Source organism: Lissotriton helveticus, chromosome 2_2 (genome assembly GCF_964261635.1).
Source record: "Lissotriton helveticus chromosome 2_2, aLisHel1.1, whole genome shotgun sequence".
NCBI classification, from domain to species: domain Eukaryota; kingdom Metazoa; phylum Chordata; class Amphibia; order Caudata; family Salamandridae; genus Lissotriton; species Lissotriton helveticus.
In genome coordinates this window covers 144,472,585-144,496,839 of record NC_136060.1, presented here as the reverse complement: position 1 = coordinate 144,496,839, position 24,255 = coordinate 144,472,585, and the positions used below count along the sequence as shown (strand labels likewise).

General features: G+C 48.4%; 1 protein-coding gene across 1 annotated transcript in view; it reads left to right on the top strand.

Annotated features, from left to right (window-relative positions):
- ATP10D (ATPase phospholipid transporting 10D (putative)) overlaps positions 1–24,255 on the top strand; it is a 745,681-nt gene that overhangs the window by 683,508 nt on the left and 37,918 nt on the right. Inside the window, exon 21 of the mRNA XM_078678229.1 lies at positions 9,440–9,544. Within this exon, the coding sequence (XP_078534355.1) occupies positions 9,440–9,544 (105 nt within the window). The remainder of the gene's footprint in view (positions 1–9,439; positions 9,545–24,255) is intronic.

Below are 24,255 nucleotides of genomic sequence, written 5' to 3'. Positions count from 1 at the left end.
TCAGTTGGTGTCTAAATGGCTTTATGGGTTAGTTGATGTGTACGTGAGTGGTTGTATGGGTGATTGGTTGTCGGTGTGCCTGTATGAGTGTCTGTGTGAGTGGGTGATGGTGTGTGTGACTGCCTGCATGGATAAGTGAGTGAGTAAATCATTGGCAGTATGGGTTAGTGAGTGCGTCTTTGAGGGGATGTATGGGTGACTGTGTATGGCTGTGTCGGTGAATGAATGGATGTATCAGGGAAATATGGGTGAGTAACTGCATATGTGAAAGGCAGTATAGGTGAGTGTTGGGAGTATATGAGTGACTGTATGTGTGACTGAGTGATTGCAAGAGTGACCGTATCGGTGAGTGTTTACTCGTGTCAGTGACTGTATAGGTGAGGGAGTATGTGCTAGTATCTGTATGAATAAGTGAGTGGGTGTGTATAACTGTATAGGTGGGTAATTGGCTGTGTAATTGACTACGGGTGAGTGAGTAGGTGTGTGAGTAGCTCTATGGGTGACTGTATGGGAGACTGAGTGGCTATATCCGTGGCTGTATTAGTGAGTGATTTGGTGTATGTGTGGCTTTATGGGTGACTGAATGGATGTGTGTGTAGTCCTATCAATCAGTGAGAAGGTGTGTAAGTATGGGTATGAGTGTGTCAATGGTTTTAAAATGCTATTGTGGAAGAGTTAGTGTATGAAAGGTTATGTTGGAGTGTGAGTGGGTGAGTCAGATTTTGTGAATGATGGCATCAGCGATTTCATTTTGAGATTTCATCAGTGATGTCACTGACCATGTAATGAGCGATGTAAAATTCGAGGTAATAAGCAGTGCATTGCGGGGTGTGAGTTATAGTTAGCTCCGCTAACTATAACTACTGAATTTCTCTGTTTTTATGCAAGTGAAATGTCGGCCTAACTATAAGGACCTTCACATATTACATCACTGATGACGTCAGTGACATCGCTGATGTGATTGATTATTTGGGTGTGTAAGTGGGTTTGTAGGTGTGTAATTGTGTGGCTATGTGGGTGTGAGAGTAGGTGTGGTAGTGGCCGTATGGGTCTGTGAGTGAGTGTGTGAGTGGCTGTGTGGGTCTCTGAGTGGGTGTGTAAGTGGACGATTGGGTGTACGAGTGGGTGTGTCAGTAGCTGTGTGAGTGATGGGGCCAGAATGGAACCTCACCTGCTCCTTTATCCAACAAGAGTTCATTGTTTTGCACAAAATGTTTACCCAACTGGAGTACTTTCTACTGGTTAATTAGCCATTGCTACCTCGTTGGGTAAATATCTAGTGCATATTTTACACTACGGTTACGTAATCGACCACAAGGAAATGTCTTCAGTGGCCTTGTGTGTGTTTCGGCAGTGATTGTTCTTCATCCAGAAATCTGTGATGACATGAATCCTCATGTAGAGAAGACGACAAGACTACAAAGATGTAAATCTCCACCAAATAAGGGTACTTCCTATTAAATATATAAAGCAAGTGCTTCTTTGTTTGGTGGTGATGTTGTCATGTTCTTCAGCATCAAGAATGCGTCACTAAACAATGCAGGAAATGTAGTGGGGGGCCTTTTGGTAAGCTGTCCATTATCCTGGCAAAATACAGGAAGACCATTGCATATTAAGAAGGTAGGCAGGGCCAAATGGGTGAGGCTTCCAGGTGATTTTGTATATTTACATACTGGTAGTAATTTAAAGGTAGAACACTTGCTCTCACCAGGAGAGGAAAAGAAAGAACCCACTTGTCGCACGCACTACAGATTGTGCTCCAATAGATCAACGATCAGCCACTGCTCTCCAGCGGGAGCCGGCATTGCTCCACATGCAAAACATGCTGCTCCATGTGTGTGTGAGCAATTTGTTCATCTGTTTTCCTGCTTGACAGCGGGCAGGAGCAGTTTTGAAAAATCCGCTCTCAGCGAGCAGGAGCAGTTTTCCCCACTCCTGCCCGCTGGTAGCGGACTTACTGTTCGCTCTAACTTGGCTGGAGCGACAGCAAACTACGCTGTCCCAAGGATGGGCACCTCAGGGCTTAGGAAGCTGGCACTTGGGGGTTGGCGGTCCCCAAGGCCATTAATGACCCCCCCCCCTCCTTTCTGTATGTAGTGAGAGCCCGGGGAGGGGATGGTCCCGGTGCTGAAAATAGCCCGGGAGAGGGAGCCCCCCTCCAAGTTAAAATTTGTCCATGTCCCAGGGAGGTATGGCACCTTGTGCCATAAATGCCCAGGAGGGCTAGCCCTGGGGAGGTGGTTGTCCCTGGGTCTGTAAAGGACCTTAGAGGGGATTCTGTGCGGCCATTCTCTACTACTTTTTAATTTATTGGCCTTGCACTGGGAAGGTGACTATCACCATCCTACCTTTTATTATATTGGCCTGGCCCAGGTAGGCAGTGGTGCTTGAGGCTGAGATCAGCCATGGGAAAGAGGGCTGTGTGCGCCCCCTCCTCAAAATTAATGTTTATATTAGCCCCCTGGATCTGACTCATCCTGGGACTCATCTATAAACAGGTGCGGGAGAACATGCTTGTTTTTTCGTTTTTAAATTTTCTGCAAAATTGCAGATCCACCTGTGATTTTGCAGCAAAATTGAAAAAAAATGCTTTTAAGCCCTGGCACCACCAGCAGGCCTAAGGGATCACGGCATTCCTACCCTGCCCCTTCTCTTCTTTTAAACTTGTTTTTTCAGGGACTCTGAGTCCAAGTCCCAAAATGGCTGCCAACACTTTCCGGTTGAAGTGTTGGCAGCCAATCAGCTCTCCTCACGAGATCCCTCGGATCCACAGAGGGTTTACGTCCCTAGATATACAAATCTATTTTTTCTTTAATACCTCCGCAACTACTTAACGGATTTACACCATATCAAAATCTGCACTCTTTCTTGTAAACTTGTAGATTTATAAAGCGCAAATTGTTGCCCGGAGGCGTCCAAGCGCTAGGATAACCAGAGCCTACTTTGAGCAGAGGGTGGAAGAGCGGCAGTTAGTGGGGGGATGTAAACAAAAAGGTCTTCAGTTGTTTACGAAACATATTGAGGTTCGGGTTGGCTCTGAGGTGGAATGGCAGAGTATTCCAGATCTTGGAGGCGTTGTATGCGAACGTCCTTCCGCCAGATCTGGATCTTTTTATTCTTGGTACCAATGCTAGGAAGGTCTGGCCGGACCGGAGATTGCGGTTAGGAGTGTAATGAGTGACCAGATCGCGGATGATGCTGGGGCCTGTGTCCCAGAAGGCTTGATGGGCTATGCATAGTGTTTTAAACAGAACTCTCTGCCGAACCGGTAGCCAGTGAAGGCTAGTCAGTCCGGCCCTCACTGAGTGTCTACGGGGGATTTTGAGCAGTAGGTGCGCTGCGCAATTCTGCACAATCTGCAGCCTACGTAGGGTGTACTCTGGGGCGCCGAGGTAGAGTACGTTATTGAAATCAAGGCGAGAGTGTATGAGGCCTTGTATAGCGACCTGTTTTGCTTCCATGGGGAGGAGGGGGAATATTTTATTTAGCATCCTCATGATGCCGAAACAGGTGGCTGAAAGTTTTGTGGCTTGAACATTGAAGGACAGAGATCTCTCCAGCCACACTCCAAGGCTCTTAATGTTATTTTTGGGGGGTGGTGGGGGGCCTAGACAGGGGGGCCACAGGGTGGGAGGGAGGCCACGATCTGAAAGGCCAAGGAGCATCAGCTCTGTTTTGTCCCCGTTCAACTTAAGGGATGATGACGACATCCAAGTCTTCACTTCCTCCAGGCATTCTCTAAGCCCGCCTGGCGGGGGTCGGTTTGCCTCCTGCGCCAGTGAGACCACCAGCTGCGTGTCGTCCGCGTAGGAGATGATCTTAACTCCAAATGGGCGGACGACATCAGCCAACGGTCTCATATACAGGTTGAAGAGCGCCCGGCTTAGAGAGGAACCCTGAGGAACTCCACACTTTAGAAGTCTGCTAGAGGACACGGCCTCGCCATCAAAAACCCTAAAGGATCTGTTCTCCAAAAAGATTTGAACCATGCCCAGGCTTTATCCTTAATCCCAGCACAGGACAAACGGTCAAGTAGGGTGTCATGACTGACCGTGTCAAATACCGCACTTAGATCAAGGAGGATCACTGCCACTGATCCTCCCTGATCCAAGATTTTTCTAGCTTCCTCGGTAACCATGAGGAGAGCGGTCTCAGTCCCGTGTTTCGGTCTAAAACCGGTCTGGGTAGGGTCTAGTATGTGATGGTCTTCCAGAAAGTTCACTAGCTGTTGGTTAATATATTTTTCTAAGACCTTGCTCACCCATGGGAGCAAGGAAATGGGGCGGTAGTTGGCCAAATCAGAGGGGTCTAGGTTAGGTTTCTTAATTAGCGACCTAACCATGGCTTGTTTCCAGACAGTTGGAACAGTGCTGGAGGTGATGGATGCATTTAGTACCTCCCTGATGATGGGCAGGGTGATCCGGGAAGCTGCCATTACAACGTCAGGTGGAGCAGGGTCGTCCGGCGATCCTGATTTAACACTGCGAGCTAGTGGTTCAAGGGTGGTAAGGTTCAGAGGGGGAAAATGGGTCAGGGTGTGTTGAAAGGGGGGGGAGGAGAAGCTTGAGGGGGTGTTGGATTGGTTTGATGAGTTAGTTTTTTGGGGAGGAAATGCCGAATAAATGGTGTTTACTTTTTGGTAGAAAAACTCAGCGATATTATTGCAATGAGTGACAGATTTCTCGACATGTTGTGCAGGGGGCGGGTTTGTTAACTTTTTAATGATCTGGAAGATCTCCCTGGGTTTGGACTTGGCCTGTAGAATTTTATCGGCGAAATAAGTAGCCTGGGCTGCTTTTATTTGGGTTTTATACTCGCCGATAGATTGACGGTAGCGAGTTTTGTTGTCTGCTATGTCGTCTAACCGCCAGCGTCTTTCCGCCCTTCTGCAAAGACGTTTTTTGTCCCTAAGAGCCTGCGTATACCATGGGGCAGTTTTATGGGTACGCTTCAGTGCAGTCTTGCTCATAGGGAGGGAGGCGTCCAGGGTATGGGTGATCCAGTTGACATAAGCCTGATTTGCTAGGGCAGGATCCTCTAGGTCCCCGGGTTGGGAGCTGGCAAGTTTGATGGACCAGTTGTCAACATCAAGGTGCGACCAGGCTCGCCTAAGCCTCATGGTGGGGGCGGATGGTGGTGTTTTGAACGATGTCCACCTGAAGGGGATCAAATAGTGGTCTGTCCAAGGCAGAGGAATGGCTGAGTCGACTATGAGGTCGGGGCAGTTAGTGAAAATTGGGTCCAATAAGTGGCCTCTGTCATGGGTGGGGGTGGTGACACGTTGAATAAGTTGCAGGGCTGCTAAATCCTCTGATAAGGTGGCCACTGTATGATCAGAAAGGGAAGCAAAATGAAAATTCAGATCACCTAGCACGGTGAAGTTAGAGGAGGTACTAACTCTATCGGCCACATTAGATGGCAGCGTTTCAAGGAACTGCTTGGGGAGGCCGGGGGGGCGGTAAATAAGGGAGCCAGAAAAACAACTGTTGGGTGAGAGTTCGATGTTGAAACCCATACTCTCACAGTCCGAGATGGATTCAGGGGTGACTCGGCAAAGGTATTGTTCCTTGTAGATGATAGCCAAGCCTTCTCCTCTCCCTTTAGGTCGGTCTTGCCGTGTGATTTGGAAGCCAGACGGGAGGGCATCTACTATCGCGGGGCCGGACTCGGAGGTGAGCCAGGTTTCTGTCAGGAACAATATATCCGGAGTATGTTCCTCTAGTAGCAGGGCAATTTCAGCGCAATGTTTGGGCAGAGAGCGGCAATTCAGTAGGAACATACGAAAATCGTGTGTGGGCACAGAGCAGGGTTTAGGCTTGAGCTGGACGGAGCAGGTGGGGCAAGAATGCAGCAGCTCCTCAGCTTGAAAGGTATGCCGGATGCAAAAGCTAGCGGGGGGCCTTAGTCCATGGAGGGTTGCCGAGGTATAGCATCTATGCTGTAATGGCTGAGATGCAGGAGGGGTGGCCCAGGGCCCAGACTCGGCGCGGACGAGTTTTCATTATGCGCGCCTTCGGCGCGCAATCGTCGCGCCCGCTGCGCTCGTCCGCTGCGCTTCCGGCACATGCACATGTTTGTAGCATGGGCAGTGCAGGGGGCGTGGCCTCGATTGGGTATTTCCCAGTCAGGTCGAGAGGAGTACAGCTGGTGGCAAAAATGGCGATTTCGCCCTGCCTAGCGCTCGTTTTTACACAAAAAAGGTTGCCTGCACACAGTAATCGTGCAACAGGGAAGGTGAGTGGGTTTTAAAAAAAAAAATGACATTTTCAGTTTTTACACATTAAAATACACAATACTTGCTGCTGCTCCCGGCTGTGCCTCAGGAGAATACTGGCTATCTAAGCGCTTGAGATTCAGCGCGGTATTTGAAGCTTTTCTCTAAAGGAGGCGTGGCCTCGAATGGGCGTGTCCCAGTCAGGTCGAGAGGAGTACAGCTGGTGGCAAAAACGGCGATTTCGCCCTGCCCAGCGCTCGTTTTTACACAAAAAAGGTTGCCTGCACACAGTAATCGTGCAACAGGGAAGGTGAGTGGGTTTTTTAAAAAAAATGAATTTTTCAGTTTTTACACATTAAAATACACAATACTTGCTGCTGCTCCCGGCTGTGCCTCAGGAGAATACTGGCTATCTTTCTGGGCCAAGATCTGTCTTTCTGCCAAATTTGGAGTAATTCCGATCTCCAGGCTGGGCAGTAGTTTTGTCTAAAATCCCTGTGGGAAATTGCAAGGGGACTAAGAGTTTTGGGTCCTAACTACAACTACCTACTAGGTAGTTGTCAGTAAGAGATATATATATATATATATATATATATATATATATATATATATATATATATATATATATATATATATATATATGTATATATATATATGTATGTATATATATATATATATATATCTATATCTCAGTGGGTGCTAGCGTGACATGAGGGTAGGACTCATGGAATATACACCGCTCCAAAGAAACACAGAGCGTTCACAGGGTATGTTGATTGCTGCTTTAATCCTTAACAGACACGTTTCTGCAGAAATGCCTTTACCAATATTATTCAATCAGATGCAGCCAGCACGCAAAATTCATGTTGTTTTACAATGTCCAAAACCACTTCCATTGGCCGGTTAGCACCGTAAACAGTGACAAAGGACTACATGTTCTCGTTTTGGATGCCCAATTCATATCCGCCATGTTGGCATGACCGTCATCATCTTTAATAAGGGCACGCTCTGTCACTTGCATGTATCGGCTTAGTGCCCGTTGGGATTCCATATGCTATTTCAAAGAGCTAAGTGCTCATGCCGAGTTTCTTTACTTTCCTATATTTGTATTGTTCTTTCTACTGACGCCAAAGTGCCTCTTAGAGCCTCGTGCTCCTGTTCTCTTTCCTTTTTTCATTTTGATTGTAGCTGTTGTCTTTCATTACTTAGTGCGATTTATTCTTTTTCGAGCTCAGTGCTCATATGTAGCTTACTATCTATGTTCATTAGATTTACTGGTTATTCTTAGGCTTTTTCTTTTTACACCTCGTTCCTGTCCGGCAAAGATGTCTACAGTGCCGCGTATGGTCGGCCTGGGTCAAAGCCACCACCGACTGAGTGTCATCGACATACGTGACTATATGAATCCCAAAGGGGGTAACACTCTACGCCAGTGGATGCATATATACATTAAAAAGGGTTGGGCTCAAGGATGAGCCCTGTGGGACTCCACGCTTGAGGGGGACCGGTTTTGACAGGATGTCACCTGCAAACACCTGGAAGCACTTGTCCTCCAAAAAGGATTGGAGCCATGCTAACACCTTGCTAGACACTCCTATATTCCTGAGACGGAGCGCCAAGATATGATTCACCGTGTCAAAGGCCGCACTTAGGTCGAGTAGTATTATGGCGGCTGTACCTCCTAATTCGAGGATCTTCCTTGCTTCCTCCGCAACCGCCAATAAGGCGATCTCGGTGCCTTGGTGCGGGCGGAAACCCGTTTGTGAGGGGTGGAGAAGGTTCTTGGATTCCAGGAACGTGGAGAGAGAGTATGGTTGACAATTTTCTCAGCAATTTTGCACATTGCCGGGAGGAGCGAGATAGGATGATAATTGCCCAAATCTGCCGGGTCCAGATAGACTTTTTCAGCAGAGCTTTTACCATAGCCATCTTCCATTCAGGGGGAACAATCCCTAATGAGAGGAAAGAATTAATCAAGCTGGTCATAATAGGGGCCACTGTAGATGCAGCCAACTTTAAGATGTTAGGGGGTGCAGGGTCTAATGGTGAGCCCAACTGGGCGTGGATAACATAGCTAAGAATTACTCCTGAGTCAGCGGAGTGAAGGTCTCCAGATGGTATTTATTTCCATGCTGGTCCGCTGCAGTTTGCTCAAGTGTGTCATCATCTCTTAGTGGGAGGTGCTTAAGAATATTATGAACTTTAGTGGCAGAGAATTCTGCAAGTTCGTTACAGCGGTCTCCTGAAGGGTCGGGTGCCTCATGGCTAAGAAAACACTATTTTCTCTGTCAGTGTTTTCATCCTCAGAATGTTAACTCTTGGCTTAAGATAAATAGTTCTTCATGACCCATTAAAGATTTGTGATTAATAAGTTGATGCCTCCTTCATGAAGGAAGGCAGTGTGATTGTCCAAATTGAGACTTTATTTAATGCATTGATTGTTGGAATGATCCACCGGCATAGAACAAGATTTTCCTGGTTTTAATAAGTTGACATGTTGAAGAAGAAGTTCGTGGAAGTTGAGGTTCTCAGAAGTTCTAACATTATTTAGATTTTATTGAAATTCTGGTGTTCATTTTATTCCAAAAGAAACCACATTAGCCTGATCTAGTTTACCCAAGATCATTTTTGTATGATTTTATTTGAAAGTGACAGTGAATGTATGTGTATCTGTTCGCTTCAAGCAGCGCTTCTAAAGAACTGATGACTATGAATATTGTTAGAGGCCTGTTCTTGAAGTGGTGAATCTACTGTCATACAGCTACTATATGTTAAAGTGTGCATGACACGTCTAATATATTTTGCAACAATTGGATAGATTGATTGTACTTATAATGCAAAAGTGCAAAAACTAAAATTAGAGGACAAGGTGCTTTGTACAAAAGGTACAAAAATATATTACTTATCAGTTAAAAAAAAAACATTGCATTATGTCCCTCTTTTGTCCGATTAAAATGTTCTATAATGGAAAATTAATAATAGTGTGATTTGGGGAGGAATAGAGACGCCGTGATCACTAGCAGGATGTCACTGCTGTGATGTCATGAGAGCAGATTAGATTTACACCTGAATGGATGTAAGGCCATCATGAAGATCTATCTAGTCTCATTGGAAAGAATGTTCTCTAGTTCTGACGAAGAAGCAGGGATTTTTTTTTTCTTTTGGTAACTGTACTCTTCAGTGACTAAATTTTCTTAAGATTTTCTGATTTACATTCTTTTTTAGGCTTACCGTGGTTCAGACATCGACATTTTTTCTTTTGGAAACCCTATTGTGACTGCATCGGTAGTCATCATGATGGCGCACCTTCTTATCGAAAGCAACAGTGTTGTAAGTATATTATTATTATTATTGTCACATTGTATTCTATACACCCATCTTAATCAATTTGAAAGAGATTATTAGTTATAGATTCCTTACCTTAGAATAAGCCCCAAGTGTCAGACTGGATCCGGAGAACTTTTCTCTAGCAGTAGCCGTGTACGTCAAAAGGTGGTGTCGGATGGTTCTGCGTCCGTCGGCGTTATGGTCGCGGGATGACGTTGCAGGGTCTACTTAGACGACGCCCCTGCGCGCTGACGTCCGTTCTTTCTTTTTCGGCGGCAGCGTAGCGTAGATCCGGAGAGAGCTTGCCCCTTAGTAATTTTTTCACTAACCTTTTATCTACTTATTTTTTGAGACTTCGACTCCTGGTGCACAAGGGATGTCCCATCGGCGAACTGGCTTCAAGCCTTGGGACTTCTGTCACACGCTGATATCTGTGACGGACCTGCACCTCATGTGCCTCTGGTGCCTGGAGAGCGACCAAGTTGTGCTCCGACTATTGTGCCATGAACCCGAAGTGTTTGCGGCAGCGGTCCCAAAAGCTTTTAGAGTCCCAGCAGTCGGCTCCCAGTCTTGCTCGAGGGGAAGGTCTCGAAATCTGTTGCGGGGTCACTAGACCTCATCTAAATCTTTGCACTCTTCGGGTAAGTCGAAGCACAAGAAGAAGGTGGAGAAGCACCGTCGCTCTTTGCCTTCGCGGGACCCAGAGCGTCGTCACTCTAAGGCTCTGTCTCTGGTGCCTGATTCAGGGATGACTCCAACGCATCTTTGGGCAGCCTGACTCTACTGGCACACCTTCTGACTACATGGAGTTGGTTGGGGGCCCTGGGCCTTCGATGCTGGTGGCTCTGGCCCCAGCACTGGAGGGCCCACGTGGATCCATGCCTGGATCCGGATCCAGGCCTGGATCTGGATCGATGTCGTCAACCTTACTTGACCTTCCCTGGCGACGACGCCGTCCCCATCCTCATCCCAGAGATGGACACGTGGCCAGATTTAATTGAATCCGACGCCGGAGGGTACTTTTGTTCTCTTGTTCATCCCAGGTATTCCCAATCACCCTGTGAGTGGTGATGAGGACTGGGAGGGGTCGCTGGACCCTTTAGCATTCCAGCTGGAAGAACCGGACTGGAGAGAGGAATTGGGTGACACTGGTGGTCTGGACACATCCCCAGACCTTGGAATTCTTTCTCCCTCTACCTTGGCTATGGAGGAGGGGGGAGTCCTATGCAGTGGTGGTGCATAGGGCAGCTGAGTCCTTGGGCCTGGAGTTCCCTACAGTGGCAGTCAGGACTAACCTCCTGAAAGAGGTGCTTCAACCGGGTGCAACTTCCTCTAAACCCCTCTTGCCCTTTAATGAAGCCCTCACTGACCTCCCTCTGGGCACTTGGTCAAGCCCAGCACAGGAGCTCCTATGGAATGGACGATTGCCCGCCACCATTGCCGGGCTCCGGGCAATACTATTTTCCTCACCCAACACCCTTTCCCTGAGAGCTTGGTGGTCCAAGCTTCTTCTTCCAAAGGCACATTCCCTTCTTCACCCCCGGACAGGAAACCCAAGAAACTGGATCATCTTGGGAAGCACATGTTCTTTTCCTCCAGCTTGGCACAGCCGTCCATGAATACCACATGCCTCTTGGGCCGCTACACCCATACAGTCTGGGTAGCGGTTGCGCAGGTGCTGCCTCAGTGCCCGGAAGAGGCCAGGCCCGTTCTCTCCCAGACAGTGGTGGATGGGAGAGACAAAGCCAAATTCACCATCAGATGTGGACTGTATACCGCCGACTCACTAGGCAGACTGATTGCCACGTCGGTAGCCCTTCGGCACTATGCCTGGTTGAGGATGTCTGGTGTTTCAGGGGATGTTCAAGCAACCTTGCTGGACACGCCCTTCGATATCCGTTGCCTTTTTGGTGACAAGGCAGACTCTGCGCTGTAGCGCTACAAGGATTCTAGGGCTATGGCCAGATCCTTAGGCCTCGCTGCATCCTCCCATCCCCCACAGTCTGCCTAATGCCCCTTTCGTGGCTACGGGAGGGGCACCCCACTACATCCGACCTAGTCTAGCCACCAGCCCATGCAAGCTGCCCATCCTCTGTGTGGCCCCGGATGTGGGACCCAGCGAAGCATGTCTTGGAACCAGCTGGCAGGCCAGTCCAACCCCCCCCCCCCCCCCCCCACCTCCACTTCCCTGCAGCAGCCTCCAAACTCTCCTTGTCTGACTTCTCAGGCCCACCAGCGGACAGTGGGTGGCAGGATTCGCCATCACCTCCTCCACTGGCAATCCATCACTTCAGAAAGATAGGTTTTGCAGATAGTCCGAAGGGGTATTCCCTCACCTTTGAGGCTACCCCTCCGAACATGCCGCCGACTCCGCTCTCTTGGCCAAGGGAGCTATCTAGAGGGTCCCTGTGTCAGAAGTAGATAGTGGTTGCTATTACTGCTACTTTCTGGTGCCCAAGAAGGACAAGGGCCTGCATCCTATCCTGGATCTCAGGTCCCTTAACCACTTCCTCCGGAAGGAGAAGTTCCTAATGTTAACCTTGGCTCAGGTTCTATCTACCCTCGACCCTGGAGAGTGGATGGTGGTGTTGGACTTGCAGGATGCCTATTTTCACATTCCCATCCTGCCAGCCCACAGACGTTACCTACAGTTCACGTTAGGCCACAAGCATTTTCAGTTCACCGGGCTCCCCTTCGGCCTTAGGTTTTCATGAAAGTGACGGCTGTGGTCGCAGCTTATCTGCGCAGAGCAGGGGTTCCAGTCTTCCCCTATCTCGACGCCTGGCTGTTCAAGGCGGGCTCGCCCCAGGCTGTCGTTTCCAACCTTCGGACTACCGCGGACTGCCTGCATTCACTGGGGTTGACTATCAACGTGCCAAAGTCATACCTGACTCTCTTAGTTGCTCCCTTTCATCAGAGCTGTTCTGGACACAGTGCAGTTTTGGATGTATTCTCCCAAACAGCGAGTCTGGGATATTCTGGCTATGATACTGATCTTTCAGCCTCTATCCCTGATTTCGGTGGGAATGACCCTGAGGCTGCTGGGCCTCATGGAATCCCGCATCCTGCTGGTAAATCATGCCAGATGGCTTATGCAGGCTCTGCAGTGGGGATCTGAAGTTCCAGTGGGCGCAGCATCAGTGAAATATTTCCAACTACATCCAGATCTCGTAAGGAACTGCACAACAACTGCAGTGGTGGCTAACGAACCAGGATTGGGCCAGAAGTAGATCCCTCTCCCTTACCCATCTAGACCTCACAGTGGTGACCGATGCATCACTCCTGGGATGGGGCGTCCAGCTGGGAGAGGTGGAGATCAGAGGAGTCTGGTTTCCGGTGGAGTCCGAGCTCCATATCATCCTGTTGGAGCTCTGGGCGATCCGCTTGGCACTGCAGGCATTCCTTCCTTCCCTCCCTCAAGGGGAAGGCAGTGCAGGTGTTCACAGACAACACCACCACCATGTGGTGGTGCAAGAAAAAGCGCGGGTGGGGTTGTGGACCCTTTGTCTAGAAGTTCTTCGCCTTTGGACGTGGCTGAAACATCAGGGCATGACCCTGGTGGTTCAACACCTGGCAGGTTCTCTGAACGCCAGGGTGGATAAACTCAGCCGTCGGTGCCTGGTGGATCACGAATGGCGTCTTCACTCGGAGGTGGTGCAAGGTCTCTTGCAGCAGTGGGGAGAGCCTTGGTTAGATCTGTTCGCCACCAGAGAGAACGCGCAATGTCAGCAGTTCTGCGCCTTGAAATTTCCAAGGCGGTGCTCGCTCTGTGATGCTTTTTGTCGTGAGTGGAGTTGAGGCCTCCTGTACGCCTTTCCACCTGTACCACTTCTGCCCCAAGTGCTGAAGACGGGCCCAAGTCATTCTTATTGCACCAGACTGGGCAGGAAGAGTCTGGTACCCCGAGCTCCTGAGCATGGTTATCGATCCTCTGATCAGACTGTCCCTTCAGGAGGATCTTCCCTTCAGGAGGATCTTCTGTCACCGCTGCAGGGGACGATCCTCCACCCGAACCTGTCCAGCCTCCACCTCCTTGCGTGGAGATTGAGCGGCGTCAGTTGACCGCGTTTGACCTTCCTCCCGAAGTCTTTGATGTAATCTTGGCCGCCAGGAGTCCCTTCACGAAAACGGTATACGCCTGTTGATGGAACACTGTGGCATGGTGCGCAGCAAAGGCTGCGGATCCCCTTTCTGCTCTTCTTTCTGAGGTTCTTTTGTTCCTTCTTTCTTTGGCCCAGCCATCTCCCTATGAGCGCACATAGAAACTGTCCTCTTAGGCTTCTTACCTTACAACCAGCTTTTCTTGTTGCCATCACCTCTGCTCGCAGAGTGAGTGAGCTTCAAGCTCTTTCTTCTAAGCCCCACTTCTTCTTGGTGCTTCGAACGAGAACCTCTTTCCTCCCTAAAATTGTCACTCTCTACCCACATTTTTCACTCCGCCACAACCTCCCAAGGAGGATGAGTGATTGCACTGTCTGGACCCAAAACGTTCTACACTAACCGCACTAAGGATTTCCCGGTGGACAATCAACTCTTCGTTGGCTATGTGGGTGCCAAGAAAGGTTGGCCTATCCAAAAGCGTACCATCTCAAGACAGGTTGTCCTTTGTATAAAGATGTGTTACGCTTTAGCAAAAAAGGAACATCCAGTGGGGCTGCGGGTGCATTCCACTAGAGCTACGGCAGCCACTACTGCTTAGTCACGTGGAGACCAACTTATCTACATCTACCAAGTGGCCACATGGGAATCTGTGCACACATTCACCAGACATTACTGCCTGGATAGTGAAGGCCGGAGGGAGGGCTACATTGACCGTTCTGTTCTCCATGCCTTTCTGGTGTGAACTTAGTTGGAATTGGTGGGGTATGTTTTCTAAGGTAAGGAATCTATAACTAATAGTCTCTTTCAGATGAACAAGTTACTTACCTTCAGTATTGAAGTATCTGTAAGAGACCTATATTAGTTGAAGGTTGCTTACCACCCCACCCATCCTCTCCGCTCTGCAAATTGACTAATAGAGATAGGGACTCCCTTGCAGGGCCCTAGTTGTGGCGCACCAGTGGTCAGTGTCTTTCATGGCTCTGCGCTTCTGGCGTGGAAAGTCATGTCAGAACTGACGGTAGAATGCAGTGGTTGCGTCTAAGTAGACACTGCAACGTCATCCCGGCGACACCGACGACAAACGTGGAGTCGACTGACGCCACCTTTCGATGACCAGGGGTACTGCTAGAGAAAAATTCTCCGTATCCAGTCTAAAGCCTTGGGGTAATTCTATGGTAAGGAATCTGTAACTAATATATGTCTCTTGCAGATACTTTGTTACCGAAGGTAAGTAACTTGTTCATTATTGTGTTATCATTTTGTTTATGAATTGCAGAAGTCAAATCTTGCACACATTGTGGGGCAGAGCATTCTTAAATATAGCTTTGTTTTTTTGTTTGTTTTTTGGGGGCTTTTTTGTGCAAAACAAGCATTTTCTCAACTATCCTTTTGACACCTTTTCTCAGCTTAATCCTGGAAAGTATTTTTTGGAGTGCTTGTTGGTTGGCAAAAATGTTAATCGTTTTGCAGTGTTTTTTATCTGCAGTAGTAATTCTCACAGTGAATGTAGAACAGAGTTTGATTACCACCCCATTTGCATTGGTTGATTGATAAAGATAATCATCAAAAATTATTTGATTTAGTGATAATTAACCCAATATCTGAGTTCATTTTTAAAAAAAACATATTTTTGGGGGATTTCAAGTATTAGAGGTGGTATCCATTGCATTTCTATAATCATTTCAACAGTAGGTTACATTGTATCAATCATTGCTTGCATCCGATATACAATTATGATTTTTACAGTTCACTGGTGCTAATACACCTCTTATTATCTACTCTAAAAACCCAACTCCCCTTTTCCCTCCCCCCTGGCAAATATCCAGCAGCCATCCTGTACCAGTAAAGTCAAAAGACCACAAGTTGAATTTAATTCTCGCTGGCTACCCCCTGCAGCCTTCGCGCAACAGTTCCTCCTTCCGTATCCACTCAAGGGTGCAGTATGTCAATATTTCCTTGCAAGAGACCTGCTCCCTCCTCTCTCCTCACTCAAGGTTCTGGGCTACCTTGTGGGGACTCTCCCTCCTGAGTTGCTTCCCCCGATTTTGGTTTAGGTTCCTTCAGACTATTGACCAAGGCCTCCCAAGCCGGAGCTCACTCCAGTGAGCCAATGCCTCTTTTGGCTTTTCAAAGAAGTATCCTCCCCTCACAGGCCGCCCATTTCTCTAATTCAACCTTCCAGGTTAGACTTTTTGGCCCCCTGTGGATTTCCAATGTTGTGGTATCTCACTTAGCCAGGACCAGGGCTAAGTAGCCCCAATAGACAATGAGCGTGTTGCAGCTACTGTTGTCCAATAGGCCTGCAGCCCAGGACATGTCCACGTCATGTGCAATAGTTAGGCTCCCACTTCCCGCATCTCGGACATTTCACATCATCCCTCTAAAAAACATATTTATCCGCTCTGGGGTAAGATAGGCTCTGTGCAATATGAAAAAAATGATTTGCCGAAACCGGTCATTTCTCGAGGATTTGGGGATCCCCATTGATACATTCTCCCAGGATTTGTCGTCTAGAGGGATATTCAGGTCCTCTGTCCAGTGATTACATAGCTTAGTCAGTGGTTGTGTTGTATACCTACTTAGGACCCCATATAAGCATGTGACTGCTTTAATTCTAACTCCACCCCACCCCCCCAGTGCCCAAGTACGCACAGGTGGCGTGCAGTTGAGGTTTAGCAGATCCCAATCTCTAATGTCTTCTAATAGCCGCAATCAGTTCTGCACGCAGTCAAAGAAAATTGCTGGGGCAGATCGTATCCCTCCCTGAAGTCCTCAAATGGCATGAGTTCCCCCCCCATCCCCACTATGCAGGTCTCCTATTTTTGTCGCTCCTGCCATTTCCCATTCTTCAAGTCCCACCCAAGCTGCTACACAGGAAGCATCCTGAATATGGTTATGGGGAGGTCAGGTGAGTATGGAAATCTGGTCTGGATCTTACGGACAACTCGTCTCCAACAGCGCTTAGCCACTATTATCATATCCGAGTCCTCAGGTGTGTCTCCATCTCTACCCAATAGTAGTTTCCATAATGTTCCTAAGTCTGGAGTAAGTGGGTCTACCACCCGAGTCTGAGATTGAAGGTATCCTATCCACCTTGCCACCCACTGCAGTTAGGCCGCTAAGTAATATTGCTCAAAATCAGGGACTGCTAAGTCTGCGTGCCATTTCAGGGGTACCCATATTGGAAGTGATGCAAAGACATATAACAGTCTTGGTAACGCCACCATCTTCAGGAGGGCTACTCTCCCCGCCAGTGATAGTGGGAGTCCCTTCCAAAACTCCATGTTGGCCTTCAAGGACCTCAGGGCCGTACCTACATTTCCATCAAATATGTCAGCTTGGGCATGGTATCGTTTCACCCCTAGATTTTCCAGGCAGTTGAGTTCCCATGTAAGAGCACCTAGCTCCGCCATGGGGGCTCCAACCGCCGTCAATGGGAACAATTTGAACTTTCGCCAATTCATTTTCAATCCAGACATTTCTCCGAACTCTTCCATCATAACTTAAGCCCCCTGGTAAGTCCTCCTGCACATTCCCAAGAAGAGTAGCAGACCATCGTATCCTATGGTAGCGCCCTCCTGTGCGGTCCAGGGAGGCCAAAGGCTCCATAACAAGGGCAAAGAGGAGCAGCGAGAGGGGGCATCCCTGCCGCGTCCCCCGCTCAACCCTGAAGCTCTCAGAGATAGTCTATCCTGATAGAATTCGTGCTGTTAGGCTTGTGTATAGTAGTCAAATCCAATCAAAGAAGCCCGCCCCATTCACATTTTGTCTAAGATGCCGTATAAAAATCCTCACTCAAGGCTATTAAAGGCCTTTTCCATGTCAACCAAGAAGACTACCTCTTAGTCCCTCCCTAAGCCTCCTTTTGTCATAAGGGGCCATAAGTTGTCTGTAAAGTGCTGTGTTGCGCCCTGAGATGAATTCTGCCTGTTCTTGATGCACTGGGATCGACAAACGGCTGGAGTCTCATGGCCAGTATTTTATTTAGTATTTTAAAATCTATATTTAGCATTGATAATGGCCTATAAGCTTCACACTCTGTGGGGGTTATACCAGGCTTAAGAAGTGGGACGATCAGCTCTTCCTGGGTAGAGCCCGGGAGTTGGCCTTCTCCTAGGGCTGCCCCATATACTTCCTCTAATCTGTGTGCCAGTTCCTCAACATATGCAGCGTAAAGTTCTATGGGAAACCCATCTGTTCTGGGCGTTTTACCTTTAGCCAGTCCTTTAATTGCCACTCTTATTTCTTGTACATTAATGGGGGCTCCCAAGGTTCCTGCCTCCTCGGCATCTAGGGCAGGAAGCAGAATTGCATTCAAGTATTACCCTATCTCGTCTCTCCCCCGCCCAGTTCTTGACCTATCTAGAGTGGTGTAGAATTCCAGGAATCTTCTGTTTGTCTTTCTGCCTATACAGGTGTTTTTTTTTTTAGTTTTATATAGTGCAAACTAGACCCGAGACATCGGGTATCAGAGCGCTTTACATGAGCACCAGTTTCGTTTCATGAGAACACATTCATTTTTGTAGGCACGGGGAGATTAAGTGATTTGCCTAGAATCACAGGATGTTGAGCATCGTTGCCGAGACTCGAACCCGCTTCCTCGGCTTCAAGGTCAACAGCTCTAGCCGCAAGGCTACATCCTCCTGTGTCCTCCACAACCAGGATCGGGGTGCCCCTCCGGGCTGGGTTGGCCAGCCAAACCAGAAGGGGTCCTATTCTGTCCCTCTCCGCATGTGTGCACTCCATGTAGCGCTTGTAATTGTAACCATACAGCCTCTCTGTTTGGCCACCTCCTCCTTGGCATCCAATAGGGCTGCGCCCAGCTCTTGGTACCCCGGTTGTTGCTTCTCTAGCGCGCGCAATGCCCCATCTGCTGTCTCAAGGTCCGCCTCCAGGGTGCGCCGCACTCCTATAGAGGTTGCAATGCATTTGCCCCTCAGCACCACCTTAAAGGCGTCGCACTCCGACAGTCGGGAGGTAGTCGTGTTTTCATTTGCAGTGAAATATCTCCCTATGCACTCTTTGAACTCCTCCCGGAACACCTGCTCCTCTAGTGCCTCAGGCTTGAGTCTCCACGTTGGTATTCTCTGACACATCTGCCCTCACTTCAAATGTAGTAGGGTTGGATTATGATGAGATAGAGTATGTGTTAAGTACTTCACTGCCTAAATCTGGGCATGTAAATTCGGGTAGCACAAAAAGGTATCGAGTCTAACATTCAGGTTGGGAATTGAAGAGTAAAAAGAATAATCCCTACCCTCTGGATTCAAGCTCCTACTGGAGTAAATTAAGTCCCATCTGTCCTGCCATCCCTGAAATGCCCTGGCCACTCTAGGTATAGAGACGTCTCTCAGAGGTGGATGTGAGTGATCTTTCTGGGTATCAGATATAACGGACCCTGATCTCTGCTGGCAAGGATGCAGTGTAGGCCCCCGCTTTATCAATATGTGGTCTGCGAGATCCGCCCCTTCTCCCCCTTAAACATAACTGCATAATGACCCCAACCCCCATTCCCCAGGACAAGCAAACTACTCTCCTCATCCAAACTTTCAAAAACCATATCCAACCAATGAACGTATGGGGTGGAGTAGGCCCTCCTTTCATCAAGTGTATCCGGTGTCGTAGTCCTGCCACCTTCTCACCATCCAGAGCACTGGTCAGACTTCAAGTGTTCCCCAGTCGGGCGGTGCTCCCCCGCCCCCCCCCTCTCCACACGCTCCCCTTCGCTCCCTACCACGAGTGAGCATCCATGGGAGCTTGTCCCCCCTCTACTCCCTCTTCTCTGTTAATACTTGCGCCTCTTGTGAAAGCCAAATGATTTCGTTCGCTGTGGCCGGAGTGACCTTCCCTTGTGCTGTTGCTGAGATCTTAGTCACATCATGGCAACAGGATCCCCCCGCCCTGCAATATACCCAAACATCCCCCAAATAACACACAAGACACCAGTGTTAGATTGGGGAAAGTTGCTGCAGGTTTATTACATATAACGTTATGTAATCATGGTGGGTTATCTTATGGGCGATCCAAGGGCAGGCCGCATTCTCGCCACCTGCCCGCCTGATGAGCCAAGCAGCACCGTGGCGAACCACCAATATGCTGCACCGTTATGGTAATAAATCTACTCACGCCCCTTGCGGGGCATATCTAGGCAAGCCCCCGGTTGCACAGGCCCACAACCGCCCGAAGGACTACTGGGGCGCCAACACGGGTTCCCGGGCCTCCATTGAGGTTCCAGGTTTTAGGCTCTGGCACCCCTATGTGCCTGCTGAAGTACAGTGCTGCACCTCTCTGCTTCCGGATCGCCCTGTAACTCCGCCTGCAACGAAAAAAGTACACATTAAAAGTTCCAACAGTTGCCTCCCCAGCTGACACACAGGGTAAGAGGTAGGGAGGGAAAAGAGTGTCCCTGGTGCACGTCGCGCGGTGTCCGGAGCAGCAAAGAGGCTTCTAAGATGGCGAGGGGAAGTCAAATACCCCTCGCCCTCCCTGCCGCCCCGCACGTGCGTCACTGGCCCGCCCACCCTCCCGCCGGGACTCCACCTGCCCGGGGAGGAGTGGATGACCGAAAGGCAGGGGGCGGGGGGAGGCCCTCCGTGACTACGGGGGCGCCCTCCTGATGGCCACCGCCGTCATGACCTGTTCCCATTCTCGCTGCTTCTCTGCTCTGGCAGGGACAGCCAAGGGTTTACTACGACCCCTTCACAGTTGGGTGTCTCCTCTTTTCCTCTGCTCCCGAGAGGCTCCGTTGGGCACTCATGGCGGGGATACACGTACGTCTCTTTCCAAGCAGAGGTCTTTTCCGTCCCAACAGTAAATAAAAAAGAATTTGACTGTTCGAGCCATGAAAATAAGATCGGCACTCTGCCATTTCTTTAAATGCATTCAAATAACTAGTGTATCAGAGGCAGAATGTCCAAGTGTTTTTTTTTTTATCCAGTCAACAGACGTGTTTAAAATAACATTGCAGTGTAAAGTACATTTACATTTTTGTTTGACAACAATTTAAAAGACTCACGGACTATTGAATACGTGCAGCACTTCTAAAAAGTAAAATACTGGTGCATATTACATTACAATATCATTTCACATTAATAGTTCTAATGAAGAAAAAACATATTACCAGCCTCATTGTTCAGTAAATTATTCCCCTAGAAAAGCATTTTCGATATGTAATTCCGGATCTATTTCATATTTCATTTTTGTTACCCATGTTAAGTTTAAGTTGTCTATACCGCACTGCTGGATTCACACAAGGCAGATGATAAATATATTATTACGTTAATACAACCCCACAGTACTAAAATTGGATTGTGCCACACTTGCATGACAGTACCGCTAGATGTCAGCAAAACGTAACTTGTCTGCTTAATGAAAGTGAAGAGATTCTGCAGGAGTATGGAATGCAGCAAGGTAAACATCCGTAAGGAAGTGAAAAGCCGCCAATGCTCTTTTAAAGAGCCAATAAACTACCCTGTCCCTGCCTTGTAGTGGCAGTTGCTCTACAGCCTCAGTGGTTTCTTTTTTCTTTGTCACTTAAGAAGGAACTAAGAACACGGACATGGTTTTCGTCTCCCTTTGTTGAGAGGATTTTTTCTCCGCTCCATCTTTGTGCTGCAGTCACTCAGCTTTCTCGTTGCCTTACTCACTGTTTCCATTCCACACCCTTGGGGGTTTGGAGTGCATTACAACAACTTGAATCATGAAGCCAAGAGTTTGGAACACGTTTTTACTAAATTCCCACCCTGTTTATGGAGTGACTTTCCTCTGGTAGGAAGGAATCTGCCAATCGTCCACACACTAAGTTTGTGTGCGGCGTGTGCAGTATCCTCTCATTCAATCAAAGAATGTGTGCTTTACCTCGAGGTGTTAAAGAGAACATGAACGCACTACAAATGTGTTTGCCTTAAAGGAAAACTAATATCTGTACTGTAAAGAAAACCGTTATGAGTGTGCTAGAGCATGGGCGTAGGAACTGTGGGGGACGCGGGGGACATATCCCCCCCAGATTTTGGAGTGGGGGGGACACAGGGGACAAGGGTGGGGGGACGCGGGGTCAAACAAATTTCCCCTCTACCTCCTGAGAGGGAGATTGGCAGGCCATCAGCGCTGAGAGAGTTCAAAAGGGCAGTGGCAGGGGGGCGAGTGGCCTCTGACGTCACCTTATGCTGTGACTATCGGATCAATGGCCCTGCACTTGACCTGGCGCCTCTCCAGTTACCTGTCTGTGAGCCGCCAATGATCCGATAGTCACAGCATAAGGTGACGTCAGAGGCCACTCGCCCCCCTGCCACTGCCCTTTTGAACTCTTTGTGTGGCTCAGCACCCCTGAGGCTCCAGGAATGATTTAGTTCTCACATCAGCTGCCTGTAGCCAGTGCTCTGGTTGATTTGCTGGCTGACCTGACCTCGTCGTCGGACTTCTCTGTTGCAGGCTTGAAGACAGAAGGGCTGCAGGCAGCAACACGCTCTGACGCTCGGTTAACTTGTAAGTAGGGGCAAGGGTTGATACACTGCATTGCCAGGGGCGCCTGGTGACATCTGAAAGTGGTCAGGGGCGTAACAATAACCCCCGCAGCCCATGCAGTGCGGGGGGGGGGGGCGAGCTCGAGGGGGGCCCCCTTCAGCACTGTGCACGGGAAGGCCCAAGAGCACCAGACTGGGTAGGCAGCGTGGGCCAGCCCTGCCAAGCATCATGCCTAAGGCATTTGAAGTCACGTCCCGAATCACTGCAATAAAAAAGATAATCACGCATTTGTGCCCCTGTCCCTTTGTAAAGGAGCTTTGAAGAGTCATTCCGGCAAGTGCGCATTCACAGCTCGTCTGTTTACACATTTAAATGTTTCCAGGGGTGTACAAGCCGGCCCAGAGACAGATTACTATGTTTGCCATGGAATTCTTCTCTGGGCCCGGATTGTTACAATTTTATTTCTATCATGCCTTTTGTCACATCTTGTTCGAATCCGGGACCCCTGTGCTGCTGTGATTGAATCGTGCTGTCTGACGGAACAGGATGTAATGGGTGGTGCCTTGAGAGCCCAGAAACTTAACAGCAGTGTCACTGCCACACCCGGGCGACCACGTGTACCAGATGCAGGGACGGCTGTCTCAGCATCAGCAGCATGTTGAGAGCCAGCTCTTAAGTGAGAAGGTAAGCGCTGCGCCCAGAACTCTGCTCAGCCCTTTCTCCAGGGTTGGGTGAACTCTGAGCATAGGGCACATGTTGGCAGCCTGGACTGAACACCCAGATTGCAGCAGCAGGAACTAGGCAGGTCAGCCATCGCAGCTCCCAGAGCATCTGCACAGTGGACTCTGCTGAAAATCAGCAGCAGAACACTGTAAAATTTCAAGTAAGCCAAAGCCTGAAACGAAATTCTCTTGTATACTGACAGTATTGGATATCAGAATTTCCTGATATTTTATTCAGGCACATCAAAGCACGGGTAGCACATTTTTTATTACATGAGCAAAGTCTCCGTAGATTCAGATTATTGGCCTACTTGCCCAATTAGGAGGTTCTTGTTTCATTAACGTTTGTGTCATTTTACCCACAAAACGGAAACATTTCTTTCAAAGCAGTAGTTAGAACTAAAAATGAAGGTGCATTGCATGTAGATTAATTTTCCATTAAGCAACTTAATTGGTTGACAAATGTCTTATTTTAACTTGAAAACCAACATACAACTACAATTGGTAATAATGATAGTTTTCTCAGGAATTGAGAAATTTGCAAAGGAAATACTTCACAGCTTCCCACCCCAATTCAAAACAGCCACCCCCTACAATATTGCACAGCTTTTTTTTATTGAACATTTTTTATTTTCATATGTGAAAGGTTCCTGTAAAAGGTAGCTGGCAAATATTCATAGGATGGCCAATGAATTGTGTTCAGTGAAAAGTTAAAGGTTCTGTATCTGCCCCTAAAATAGACTATGAGCCTTAAAAATCTGGAAAGGCTGTCAGATGAACACAGGTCACCCAGCCCTTGCAGAACAACCAATGGAGTCAGTGCCTTTGGGAAAACACAAAGATTCTGCATGTTGTATCTGTAAACTCCAATGGGTGTTTGTGGGGTAGGGAGGACTGTGGTGATGCAGGACCGTGCGTGCCTTTTGTGGATATTTTTTATCAAATGTACAATAAACAGGCTCAGATGTCAGCGGGGCTGTCTCTCCTACTCATCCTCATCAAGCCGATAACATCCAGGACTGCTCTGTAACCGTGACGTGTGTAAAATACATTCTGTAAAGTTCTGTGGCTGTGGCAGAGAGGGAAACCACAAAATACATTGATGTAATAACCCATGTCACAAACATACAACAAACCCTTCTGGGCTTTCTAGTTTTGAGGGAAACTCCTAGTTGTTTTAAAGAAACTTCAATTTATTTATTGCATATGAGGGTGAGTCAAAAAGAGCGCCAATGAAATGGACAGGAATTATCCGATATCTGGGCAGGAGGGGTTAAGGTTTCCGAAATCACGGGATGAGGGTTCTCTTGGTGTTGCCAAATATCACTTGTATCGCACACAACTAGGCCATAGGCCAGTATCATTGGATTCTGCAGGAAGGAGCAGGCCCATCGATAATCAGTGCAGCAGGTGCTGTGGCACTGGGGC